Raw genomic sequence first — 13,898 nt, 5'->3', positions numbered from 1 at the left:
AGCGGAGGATTAACCGCTTGTTTTCTTGTCTGTCTGGCTCGAGCTCAGCATCATGATGAAGAGTTCACAAAAATGTCTAATATACTACATGTGCATGGCGAACGTCTAGTTACTGTTTACATTTGCTTTTTTTGCCGTGACCTTCGTGATTTAGTTAAGCTGAAAAAAAGACGTGTCATAATTGTAACTGGAAAAAAATACTTCTTTGGCGGGTGAACGTTTTGTGGGCTGTGATGGAACAGTGTTCCGATAAACTCGGTGAAACCCAGCAATGCGCGAGAAGTATGATGACCGCTGCGCCGTTTCCACGTAGTTCAGCACAGTGGAATTATTTTGCCCATGTGTCCTCTCTGAGGGGCTGAAGGACACCTGAAGTGAGCCGGCTCTGACCTCTGGCCCTGGCCCACAAGGGATATACTCGCCTTTATGTGAGGACACAGAGAGCTCTACTGTATCTCCTCTCCCTCCAGACTGATCACTAACGGTGGAGAGGAGAGCCGGTGGGCTCTGGTTCCAGACGGTATCCTGTTCTGACAGGCACTTGAACATCCTGTCCCTGGTGTGGTGTGTGCACACAGGCACACTTACTTCAAGAGCATGCTGAGGAGAAGGAAGTGGAGGGTCTTTACCCAACCAACGACCACACAGTAATACCTCATCTAAAGGAGAGTCAGCAACCCCTTCGGTTCACGCTGAGAGCCAAGAAGTCCAGGGTGATGGGGCCTTCTGCGGCAGAAGGCCATCAGGGGGGAGAGATGCGCTGTGATCACACCACACACTGTGGCGGGGTGTGTATGTGCAGATCTGCAGTAAAACACTGTTCACAATCACATCACACATAAGATACTCTTGTTTTGGGGGCGATTCTTCATGAAAGACAACACTTCATGAGCCTTTAAAGAACGAGAAGTGCACTTAAACCCGGATGACGCCTTACAAGTGACGTGCCGCTGTCTACACTGAGCACTTCACCCACTGAGCTATTTCACCACAACTGGCATGTGTCACCTGCAGGTCACAAGATGATCCCCGCAGCTGGCTCATCAACACTCTGAGCTGCTTTATGATGTTTCCAACGTGGTACCAGAGCACGTCCATTAACCACCGGACTTACCTTCCCAGTACAGTGCCCTGAAGCTTACTGCAGCTAGACTAGATCTGTGCAACAGGTGCCTTAACCCTCTAAGCTATCTACAAAGCAATCTGTCAGTGATGATCAAACTGAGCCACGAATGCTTTACAATCAGTTTCCCTTTGCTTTCAGATTCTTTCTGGCAGAGTTTATATAAATCCTGCATCTGTACCGTGAGCCTGCATTCATGACTGTCCTTCCAGGCTCTTCTTGCTCCGCCCTGCACCCCCTCCTTCGCCTCCCCAGTTTTCAGATGTCCAGAGTAAATTCTATCCACTTCTAGTACTTCTAATTATCACCCACCCTCCCTCTCTCTACCCCCTCTCTCTCTCCACCTGGCATGTCTGCCTGTCTTCCCTCACTATCCCCCCGCCCCATGCCTCCTCCGCGCTCTCCACACTGCCCAACACCCTCCCTGTGCCCAGCAGCCCCCTCCAAAGGGTCTCCCTACCTCTCTTCCCGCAGTGAAGATCCATCACGCCACCCCGTGCTGACTCCCACCTCCACCAGCCCGCTCGGCGGACCCAGAAGGCTCCCCCTGCTCTTTTCTCCACAGATCGCCCCACACTTACTGCCCACTGCACTGGTGTGCTGCCAGCCAGCCTTCTCTAGCGCCCACCGCCCTGAGGACCCCATGCCCCTCCTGCCCGTGTCTGTTCTCTACGCCTCTCTTCTGTCACCCAGGCTCCCCATCAACCTACACCCACTCCCTGCCTGTTCCTCAGTACGCCCCCCCCCCTCTTTCAATAAGCATTTGCAATGCAATAGGTCTCACATTATTAAAGTTTGAGCTATTGGCATTGCTAAATAATGCAACACAAATAGCTCAAACTTAAATAATGCGAGACCTATTGCATTGCAAATGCTTGTTTAAGTATAGCTTGACCCACTCTTGCTTATTGATCTATGAAGACACCAACACAGTAGTGTTTTGTGAATGTATGTGGTTTATTCCAAGTTGCTGCTCTGCAAATATCCTCTCTGTAGAGATATTTCCCAGAAAAGCCATAGTGGCTCCCTGTTTACGTGTAGAATGAGCCCGTGGTGGTACTCTAAGTAACCTCTTGGCTTTCTGGTAACAGGTTTGAATGCATCTAACTATCCTTCAAGCAATTCCTGCCTTAGATATGGGTTCCCCCTGGTGAGGCTTGGCAAAGGTGACAAAAAGCTGTTGTGTTTCCTAAAGGATTTTGTTTTAACAATGTAGAACAGGATACCCCTTTGGACATCTGATGTATACAGGGCTTTTTCTGCTGTTGGGTCTGGGTTAGGAAAGAACACTGGTAGTTCTATGGCCTGACTTTTGTGAAAGGCTGAAATCACTTAGGGTAGGGATTTTGGATTAGTCCGTAGAACTAATTTTTGGGGAGAAAGTTTATAGAAAGGTTCTTGTAGAGCAAGTGCCTGTAGTTAACTTATCCTTCTGAGAGAAGTGATTGCTACTAGGAAGGCAACTTTCATGTTGGAGTTGACATGAATGAAGTGGTTTGAATGGTACAAATAAGCCTTGTAAGAACGATGTTTAGGTTCCATGCTGTGGCTGGTTGAGTGGAAGGTGTAATAACTCATTTGAGTCCTTCCATGAATGCTTTGTTACTGGTATTTTAAGGAGGGTCATGTGTTGCCTGTTCTGCATGTAGGCAGTTAGGGCTGCTAAGTGTAATCTGATAGAAGTGTAAGCCCCGCTTGCTGCAGATGAAAGAGATAACCTACAAAGTATTGTACTGAGGGTCCTAAAGGCGGGATTTGTTTAGTTGTACAGTAATGTACAAACCGTTTCCATTTTGCAGTGCAGAATGCTCCAGGTGTAGCCCCACGAGCTTGTTTAAGGATGTCCATACGTTTTTGGGTTAATTTAGATACCCAAATTCTATAATTTCAGGAGCCAAATTGCTAGATTTAGCTGCCAGGGATATGGATGCATTACCTTTCCTTGATCTTGCCTCAGTAGATGTGGCCAAATAGGTGGCTTCTCGTGTGGCACTACAGATAGTTGCAGTAGGGTTGTGAACCATGCTTGCCATGCCCATGTTGGGGTTATTAGGATTAGTGTTCAAGACGTTTGTGTTAACTTGTATTAACATATGGAATGATTGGGAGAAGAGGAAAAGCATAGCCAAACACTCCTGAACAATTCATCCATAGGGCATTGACCTTGCACTGAGGGTTAGGGAACCTGGAGGCGAAGCTTCGGCATTTGGAGTTAAAGTGAGTCGCAAACACGTCTAGATCCGGTGTCTCCCATCTTTTGAAGTATGAGTGGGGTAGTGGTAGGTTATCTCCCACTACTGTACCTGCTGAGCATATCTGCAAAGTCGCTATCCACCCCAGGTAGCTATTCTGCTAGGAGGTGGATTTTGTGAGAGAATGCCCAGTGCCAGCTGCGCTCTGAGGAGGGGTAGCTGTGAGGAGTGCCGCCACCCCCCCACCATTTTTCGAAACAGTGCATTGCAGTCATATTGTCTGTGCCTATTAGTATTACCTTCTGGTGTAGGTAACTGCAAAAAGCTTTGAGGGCTAGTTGAACTGCTAGAAGCTCTAGATGATTAATATGTAGATGTCTCTGATATACTGTCCGTAGACAGTGAACTGTCTGTTGTAATGGTGACTTGTGGAATTAGGCCTTGAAGGGCCGACCCTGCAACAAGCTGTTGGTCTTCCACTACTGCAGAGAGCGAAGGGCCGCTGGCACTACCAACACTAGATCTTGCAGATGCCCCTCGGCTTGAGAAAACAGATTGTAGAGTGCACCGAAAGGGGCGCATATGTGGGCGAGCGCGTGGTACTATGGCTATGCAGGAAGACAACCCTAAAAATAATCACTACCTTTACAAGTGAGTTGGGCTAGTGGTTGAAAAAGAGGCAATGTCTGTGAGAACTTTTGCACTCAGTCTGGGATAGGCTTTGGCTGTGACTGAATTGAGTGCTGCACCATCAACCCTAAAAAAGACAACACTACCTTTACAAGTGAGTTGAGGTAGTGGTTGAAAAAGAGGCAATGTCTGTGAGAACGTTTGCACTCATTACAGACTGGGATAGGCTTTAGCTGTGACTGAATTGAGTGTTGCACCTAGGAAGGACTAGATGAGATTTTAGTATGTTGAGGGTAAACCCTAGTTTGCACAGTTGAGTGTCCTGAAGACAATGCTGGTAGTTTGGGCTCTTGAGGAGCCAGTAGTCGAGAAAGGGGAAAATGTGTATTTCTTCCCCTCTGAGATGAGGCCCCTCTACTGCAAGGCATTTGGTGAAAACCCTTGGAACTGTAGTGACCCCGAAGGGTAGCACTTTCATTTGGTAGTGTTGGCCATTGAGCTGGAAATGGAGATAACAGCAGTGCACAGTATTTATGAGAATATGCAGGTATGAGTCTTTGAGGTCTGATGTTGTCAGGAAATCTCCTTGCTGTAGAGGTGCCATCACCTCTTGTAGTGTGACCATGTGGAAGTGTTCCGAGGAGATGCAACTGTTGAGGCTTGAGATCTAGGATTGGTCTTCACATTTTGTCCTTTTTAGGGATGAGAAAATGAACAAGTTACTTACCTTCGGTAATGCTAGATCTGTAAGAGACATATACTAGTTATAGATTCCTTACCTTAGAATTACGCCCAGGCGTCAGACTGGATCCGGAGAATTTTTCTTCAGCAGTACCCCAGTGCGACAGTAGGTGGCATCGGTCGACTCGCATCTGTCGTTGGCGTCGTGATCGCCGCAATGACATCGCGGTATCTACTTAAGACGCGGACAGTGCGCGCTGACGTCAGTTCTTTACACGACATTCCACGCCAGAAGTGTAGAACCATGCAAGACACTGACCACTGGTGCACAAAACTAGGGCCCTGAAAGGGAGTCCCTTACTCTAGAAGTCAGTTCGCAGAACGGGGAGGATGGGTGGGGCGGTAAGGAATCTACAATTACTATAGGTCTCTTACAGATATATAGTTACTGAAGGTAAATAACATGTTCATATGAAAGAGACTATTAGTTATATATTCCTTACCTTAAAATAGATACCCCAGCAATACCAACCCTGGAGGTGGGTCTGCAAACTAATTTCACACCAGAAAGTCCTGGAGAACTGAACGGCCAAAGAAGCAGTCTCTATGGACTTGACTCTCCAGGCAATAATGCTTAGTGAACATGTGCAGTGATGCCCACGGGGCTGCCTGGCAGATGTTACTGACGGGGACTTCACGTCCCAAAGCAGTAGAGGCTGCCGTCGCCCTGGTGGAGGCTCCTTTTTCGCCAAGGTATAACAGATTTTAATGCAAGGAACGACCCATCGAGAGATGGCTCGTTTTTGTATGGCCCCACCTTTCTTGGCGTCCACATAGCCAACAAAGAGATGATCATCCACCCAGAGCAAGATAAAATGATAGCACATGTTTTGGATCCAGATGGTGGAGCCTCTCATCTTCTTTAGAAGGATGCAGGGGCAGGTAATGCATGTGGGCCGGCAGGACGGGGATGTGAAAATAAGCGCCCTACAAGTCCAACGCTACCATCCAGTCTCCATTGTCGAGGACAGACAAGACTTAAGCCAATGTCAACATTTTGAAATTCTCCTTCCAGAGGAAGCGGTTGACGTCCCAGAGATCCAAAATAGGACGCAGGGCTTTGTCCTTCTTGGGCACCAGGAAGTAGTGGTATTAACAATCGCAACCTACTTCTGGCACAGGAACTCGCTCTATGGCTCCCTTTGCCAAGAGAGCCGTAACTTCCTGACGGATAAGGGCCAAGTGATCCTCCGACATGCGATGGAGTGTTGGTGGCATGGAGAGAGGGGTAGTGTTGAAGGCGAGGGAGTAGCCCCTTCGGACTATCTGCAAAGGTCACCTGTCCGACGTTATGATGTGCCAGTGGGTGAGATGATGGCGAATCCTGCTACCCACTGGCAATTGGTGGCCCTGAAATGTCGGACTAGGAAGGCTAGGAGGCCGATGCAGGGGGGGGGGAAGGTGGCCTGGCCAGCCTGCTGGCCCCCAGAAACACACCGCTGGATACCTGGCGGCGCAGAGGTTGAGTAGCTTGTGCCGGCCTGCGGCACTGGGTTGAACTTGGTGGGGCACCCTTTTCGTAGCCACGAAAGGGTCGAAAGACAGACTGAACGGGGCGAGAGGTGGCAGCGAGGCCCAAGGATCTGGCCGTAGCCCCAGAGTCCTTGAAGCGCTCAAGCGCATTGTCCGCCTTGTTGCCAAACAGGTGATAGCCATCAAAGGGCATGTCCAAAAGGGTCGATTGGACATCCATGGAAAAGCCAGTGGACCTCAGCCAGGCATAGCGTCTCAAGGCTACTGACACAGAAATCGTTCTACATAGCGAGTTGGCAGTATCCAACCCACACCGAATGGTGAACTTTGCTGAGTCTCTACCCTCTGCAACAGCACGGGTGAGTACATTCCGGGCCTCCTCTTGGCACTGTGGCAGCACTTGTGCAACCGTGAGGTTAACCGGCGCCAATCCAGATACAGGCCTGGATCCCTGGGGGCCCTGCGGCGTCAGGCCGGAGCGTCTGGCATCGAAGGCCTTGAGCCCCCAGCCGAGTCAGCGGGGCACAAAGGCACGCCGGCGCCGTCGGGCAGCCCAAACATGGAGTGAAGGGCTTTGTTAAAGGCAAGAAAGCTGGGCAGGGGACGCTCCGGCTTCTGGGAAGGGAAGGAAACTTGGAGCCGTCGCTACAGGATCCACAGGAGGAGCAGAAGGACGACGACGACCTTCAGCATCTAATCGGCCGACAAACGGGGAGAAGGCGAAAAGTGAAAGTGCTTCTTCGCCTTCTTCTTGTGCTTTGACTTACCCGAAGACGAAGACTTCGATGAACAGTGAAGGTGGTGACTCCGCGACTGGTCCTGCGATCTCCCTCTCGACCGGGACCTCGAACGCCGCGGAGCTGACTGCCGGGCCACGAGAAGCTTTCGGGACCGCTCCCGCAAAAACTTCATGTTCATGGCCTGACAGTCGGAGCACGACTTTGGGTCGTGGTCGCGCTCCAGGTACCAAAGGCATACGAGGTGTGGATCCGTGACTGACATCAGTTTGTGACAAGTCACAAGGCTTGAAGCCGGTCCGCCGATGTGACAACCCTGCGTGCACCAGGAGTCGACGACTCAAAAATGTTGTCGACATAAAGTCGAAAAACAATAGTCAAAAAATGACTAAGGGTACCGCTCTCTCAAGATCTGTGCTGTATGGTGCAGAAAAAGAAAGAACTTACGTCAGTGCGCAGGGTCGGCGTCTAAGTAGATACCGCGATGTCATTCCGGCAATCACAACGCTAACGTTGATCGCGGAGTCGACCGGCGCCACCTGACGCGCAGGAGTAATGCTTAAGAAAATACTCTGCATGTGCTGCTACGCACTTGCCTGCAGCATCATATTTTTTACTCTCCTTATATGTAGGAGGTGCATCTCATGTGCCCTGAAAATTTGCCCTTTTCCTGTCTGTGTGTACCAATAATGAATCTGGTGTAACTTGGCCCTAAATATATTCAGGGTCCAATGGGCATGCCTTGTACTTTTTTCAGTTCTAGGAGTGACTACCCTAGATTTAACTGGCTGCTTGTGTAAAGACAACATGCATTTAAGCATAGGGAGTGACAGAGCTGATTTTGCTACCTAATGTGACTCCACTATGAATCCATCCTTCTGCTGTTTAGTGTATAGGGTTACCTTAATGTAAGCAGCAGCTCTGCTGATTTCATGATATGATGTTGTACCATCTGGTGGTGATGGTTTGGATGGGTAGATGTTACGATTGGTATCATCCATCGGACCTGAATCATAAATATCACATGGGTAAGGGGCAGTATCGGGATCGCTCTGTGGATCTGTGAAATAAGGGATATTGTATTCCTCTGGTTGACCGTCACCAGTAGGTGACCGATGTGGAGAAAAATGTGCCTGCTCTGAGGGCAGATGTTCAGGAAAGGGTGACACACTGGCCATGGTGGTGGTGAAGAGAGAGTAGGAAAGGATGGAAGAGGAAGATAGGGCTTCAGCCTTTGTCCTCCTTAGGTGGTTTGGCTGTTTCAGGGCCAGCAATGTCCTTGTGGGGTTTCGTAGAGGGGCCACTGGATCAACGATGGCAAACAGACTATAACGTGCTTTTCAACTGTTCCTTTATTCATATGACGGATGTCACAAAAGCAAAGAGTATACGTATTCCACTCTTTTATACTACTGGCAAAGAAGGTAAACGAAAAAGTTCTGTAGTCTTCCCGAAGGTCTTCTTCCTCTGGGATAGGGTTTCTCTTCGCCTCTCCGTATTGGATGGGGGGGGGGGGGGGGGGGGGGGGGGGGGTGTGAATGAGAAATTCCGTATACAATTTTGTACCTTTTCCAGCCACACTTCCCCAGAAGCGTGGCGGGGCGAGTCGCGGTAACGTTGGCCTCCTGGCTCCTCGGTCTTTTCCTCTCCTCCGCGCTCCTCGTGATCCCTTCTTCTTCCTTTCTCTTCCGGACTCGACTCGCTCTCGGTATCACCTTCTCCGTCACCGGCTTTCGCGCTCCCAGGTCTCGGCAGTGCTTCCTTATCCGCCTCCTTCACAGCTGATTGGCTCCCGGCGGGTCATGTTTGTGGCCAGTGCCTCAGGAGAAATCCAAGCGGAGTTAAAGGGACCGTACGAGTCCTGCGGACGGGGTGGAAACGAACAGATGTTAAAGTCCACACCCCGTCCGTCATCGTCAGCGACCCCCTGACAGTCCTCCTCAAATGTGTTGTTTCTTTTGGAAAGCTTAAAGAAACAGGTGGTGGTGCTTTGGTGCCCTGTTTCCCAGTGTCTGGGTGTACAAAAAGAGACTTTTGTCCCTTGTCAAGCTTCTCCTGCTAGCACTCTAGAATGGTCTGTACCTGTCTTTACCATGGCTTAGTACTATCTTTAGTCGCTTATTATGGCCTCGAAGGTGCCGAAGAGAGTTTTGCAGATATGGGGTTTCGATGCAGAGTGCTTAGGTGCCGAAACCAGCCCGATGGCTTTGGTACTGAATCATCTTTTGGCTCAGAGGCTCTCTTTGGATCCGATGTGTGCTGCTTCGCCCCTGAGCCTTTGACTGACTTTGGTAGTGCCGATGTGGCCTTTTTGGTACTGACGCTGAAGCAAATTTTAAGGCTTTATATTTTCCGACACTAATCAAAGGCTTTCCGGGCAGAGTGGGTTTCTCTTTGTGTGCCCGCTGGTAGAGATTGTCATGGCCCAAGGGCAGTGGGGCTCCAAAAGCCAGTTTGGGTGATTTGGTAGGGGGTTGTGCGGCATGCGCCAAGGTACTCATGTGCCCCTGCCTGGAATCGGGGTAGGAGTCCAAGCTGTCTCCACTGACAGCCAGCAGCTTCAGTACATCCAGAGGCGCCGCCAGCACCTCTCTCTCCTCCAAATCCTGTTCGGGTCTGGTGACTGCTCCCTGAAGATGTACAATGCACCTTCTGTGCCTCGCTGCATAGTGGTGTGGGACCAGCAATGATCCCTTCACTGCTGAAGTGCTTTCTTCAACCGGAACGCCAAGCATGCCTCGCAGAAAGCCTCCTTGAGTTCCGGTGACAAACCGTGATTGCACATTCTGTGTTGGTCTTGCTAGGAGTACTTTGCGTGGCACTTGGGGCAAATTCGGAAGGGTGTGTTTTCCATCACTCATGGATACTGGAACGCTGAACAGAGGCGAAGACGTTTTGGAAGGCCGAGCGTGACCCTAGGCGGGCGCTTGGTAATGTCCAACACCACCAGCTGATGGTTCAGTGATAAAAGCAGTTCGGTTGTAGTGGAAATAAAATGGGACACAGCAAAGGCTTCGTGAGGAATCAAGCTTTGGTCCCAGAGCTGCGATGTCTATGTCCGAACCCAATGGCAGAAAAAGACAATCTAACACCAAAGGAGGAGTCACCATGACTCGAAGACTTCTTCGAAGAAAAACAACTTGTACTTGTCTGAGCCTAAAACTAGATGGCAGGATAATGCTAAGCATATGTATCTACCGCCAACACATGCTGCGAATACAAATGCTTCAAAGTTCATTTTCATGCAGTCCCTCAATGAATAAAAAGGATAACTGTTTTATGATATAATGCAGCAAAAAATCGAGTTTGTTGATTTTACAGGAACATTCACAGAAAGAAGGTTAAAAGCTGCTTAAAGTTATCTTCAGCAAGTTTGGCAAAGGTGCAATAAAGCGCCGGAAAAGTGAAAAGATAACAAGGTGTGAACTCTACGTAGTTATATAAAGGGACACATACGCAGATAGGCTAAGGAGTATGTCTTGATTGATGAAATTCAGAAAATCAAATACTACTTACTGGATTTACTAAATCCGGAAATGCACTCCTCTAAAAACTCTAAGGTGAGATGAGGTTCATTAGCAGCAAGAGTTTTACTAATGGAGACAATGAAAAGAGTGTTGTTTGCTGGGATGCACAGACCCGAAGTTTCCAGTAATTGGCCTTCAATCTTTAAATTAAAGGTACATGTTAAGGCACACAGAAGATTATAGGCCGCAGACCTGCAACAAAACAGAAGTGTCGAATTATCATGACATGGTAAATCCAAATGTTTCTTTTCTTAATGACCCAGAAACACTGAAAACAAGTACACTGATCTAGTAAAACAATTAAAAAACACACAAATACTAAACACTGTTGTGAATTTTAGAACATTTCATTTTGGGGCGGAAAAGGCTAGAGATTATGGATTAGTCCTGGTCATTCACGACTTTTCCAGGAACATCTACTGAAGAGGTTGTTGGGATAGTTCATGTCTGCCTACGACTGGTTTACAATAAATACTACTTTACAGGGGATAACTTATGGGGCTCTGCATTTTATTAGTGACTAAGACATCGGGGACACAGTTCATGTAAAACTTGTGCTCAGAATTGAACGTTTTAAAATAAAGAAGCAAGGCTGGCATTTTATGTTAAACATCTGCAGTAGATGTATGTTCCATAAGCACAAGTTACTACTTGTGTAACAATATATCTGTAAGAGACATTAGTTAGTGATAGATTCCTTACCTTAGAGTAGATTCCTTTCCTTAGAATATCCCTAGGTGTCAAACTGGATCCTGAAAAATTTGCGTAGCAATACCCCTGCGCGCCGGCAGGCGTCGTCCGCGGCTCCGCGTCCGTCGTCATTAGCTCCGGAATGACGTCTGAGTACTTAGACGCCGCCCTCGCGCGCTGACGTCAGTTCTGATACACAGCTTTTCCGCGCCAGATACGCAGAGCCATGATAGAACCAACACTGGTGCCATGAAACTAGGGCCCTGAAAGGGGATGACCTTAACCCTAGCTATCGGATCGCAGAACGGGGAGGATGGGTGGGTCGGTAAGGAATCTATCACTAACTAATGTCTCTTACAGATATATCGTTACACAAGTAGTAACTTGTGCATCTGAAAGAGACACGTTAGTGATAGATTCCTTACCTTAGAATAGATACCCCAGCAATACCAACCCCAGTGGTGGGTCTGCGAAGCAATAATCACACCAGAAAGTCCTGGAGGACGGAACGGCCAAAGAAGCCATCCCTCCGGACTTGGCTGTCCAGGCAGTAGTGTCTTCCAAACATGTGCAGCGAGGCCACGTATCTGCCTGGCAAATGTCCTGCAAGGGCACTCCTCGGCCCAGGGCAGTGGTAGTCGCCATGGCCCGAGTGGAATGAGCCCTCAGTCTAACAGGTGGTTCCTTCTTAGCCAAGGAGTAACACGCCTGGAGACACAAGATGATCCACCGAGAGATAGTCTTCTTGTGCACCACCTTTCCCTTCTTAGCGCCCACGTAACCAACTAAGAGTTGGTCATCCACCCGGAACTGGCGTGTGCGATCCAGATCGTAAGAGAGCGCACGTTTTGGGTCCAGACGGTGAAGCCTCTCTTTCTCTTTCGAGGGATGCGGAGGCGGAAAGAAGGTGGGCAAAGTAATAGACTGCCCGATGTGGAAGGCTGTGACAACCTTGGGCAGGAAAGAGGGTCTCGTCTGCAACACAACCTTGTCCGGATGGACAGAGAGGAAAGGAGGTTTATTAGAAAGAGCCTGGAGCTCACTCACTCTCCTGGCCGAGGTGATGGCAACCAGGAAGGCAGTCTTCAAAGTAGGAAGACGAAGAGGACAGTTATGGAGCGGCTCAAAGGTAGCACACATTAGGTAAGTAAGTACAAGGTTCAAATCCCACTGAGGCATCACGAAAGGAACAGGAGGAAACATGTGTGTGATGCCCTTCAAAAACCTATTTACAATGGGGACTTGGACAAGGAAGGCTGATCTGGTAGCCTGAGGAAGGCGGAAAGGGCAGAAAGGTACCGCTTGACAGTGCCCAGAGCAGAGCCCTGCTGGGCAAGAGAGAGAAGGAAGAGGAGAACCTCAGAAAGGGGTGCAGAGAGTGGATCCACAGCCTCTGCTGTGCACCATGCCACAAATCTGTTCCACCTGCAGGCGTACACCGACTTTGTGGAGGGACGCCTGGCTGCCAGAATGACATTACAGACTTCAGGAGGCAAGTCAAATGGCCTCAACTGTCGCTGCTCAATCTCCAAGCTTGAAGGTGGAGACTGGACAGGTTCGGGTGGAGGACCGTCTCCTGCTGCTGCGACAGAAGGTCCTCCCGAAGAGGCAGACGAATCGGGGGATCGACTGACATGCTGAGTAGCTCGGGAGACCCGTATCTTCGTGCCCAGTCCGGAGCCACAAGGATAACCTGGGCCCGGTCGCGCCTGATCTTCTTCAGCACTCTGGGCAGAAGTGGTATAGGCAGAAAGGCGTACAACAGACCGCAACTCTACCCGCGACGAAAAGCGTCTCCGAGCGAGTGCCGCCTTGGAAATTCCAACGCGCAGAACTGATGACATTGCGCGTTCTCTTCTGTGGCGAATAGATCTAATTAAGGCTCTCCCCTCTGCTGAAAGAGGCCTTGCGCCACATCTGAGTTCAGATGCCATTCGTGATCCATCATGCACCGACGGCTGAGTTCATCTGCCCTGGCGTTCAGGGAACCTGCCAGGTGTTGAACCACCAGGGTCACGCCCTGATGTTCCAGCCACTGCCAGAGGCGCAGAGCCTCCTGGCAAAGGGTGCATGACCCCACCCCACCCTGTTTGTTGCAGTACCACATGGCGGTGGTGTTGTCCTTGAACACCTGCACTACACTCCCCCGGACAGAGGGGAGGAATGCCTTCAGTGCAAGCCAAGATCGCCCGCAGCTCCAGAAGGTTGATGTGGAGCTGGGACTCCGCCGGAGACCAGAGGCCTCTGATCTCCGCCTCTCCTATGTGCCCTCCCCCAGCCCTGGAGGGACGCGTCCGTCCTAACTACGTGCTCTGGCTGGGGTAGGGAGAGGGATCTGCCGTAGACCCAGTCGCGGTCCGTGAGCCACCACTGCAACTGTCATGCAGTGCCCTCCGAGATCAAGACATGGTCGGACAAGTTGCCCTGATGCTGGGCCCACTGAAACTTCAGGTCCCACTGCAGAGCCCGCATCCGCCACCGGGCGTAATGCACCAGAAGGATGCAGGAGGCCATCAGCCCCAGAAGCCGCAGTGTAAACCTGACCGAGACTCGGGATAAGGGCTGTTCGGGAGGATAAACCCGAAACTGAACCGAGTCCAGAACCGCTCCGATGAAGAGGTGCTTCTGAGAGGGACACAGGTGTGACTTCGGCACGTTGATGGAGACCCCCAGCAAGTGCAGGAGGTCGGCCGTAGTCTGGAGGTGGCTGACGACTGTCTGGGGCGAGCCCGCCTTCAACAACCAGTCGTCGAGGTAGGGGAAGACTGACACCCCTAACCTGCGC

General features: G+C 50.1%; 1 protein-coding gene across 8 annotated transcripts in view; it reads right to left on the bottom strand.

Moving 5' to 3' along the window:
* NF1 (neurofibromin 1) overlaps positions 1-13,898 on the bottom strand; it is a 2,143,703-nt gene that overhangs the window by 503,113 nt on the left and 1,626,692 nt on the right. For all 8 annotated transcript variants that reach the window (XM_078679713.1, XM_078679719.1, XM_078679717.1 and 5 more), the window contains one exon: positions 10,413-10,615. In XM_078679713.1, coding sequence (XP_078535839.1) covers positions 10,413-10,615 — 203 coding nt within the window. The remainder of the gene's footprint in view (positions 1-10,412; positions 10,616-13,898) is intronic.

The sequence above is a fragment of the Lissotriton helveticus genome, chromosome 3_1, assembly GCF_964261635.1.
Source record: "Lissotriton helveticus chromosome 3_1, aLisHel1.1, whole genome shotgun sequence".
Taxonomy (NCBI): domain Eukaryota; kingdom Metazoa; phylum Chordata; class Amphibia; order Caudata; family Salamandridae; genus Lissotriton; species Lissotriton helveticus.
Note: the sequence above shows the minus strand (reverse complement) of the source record. Positions and strands in the feature narration are given on the sequence as shown.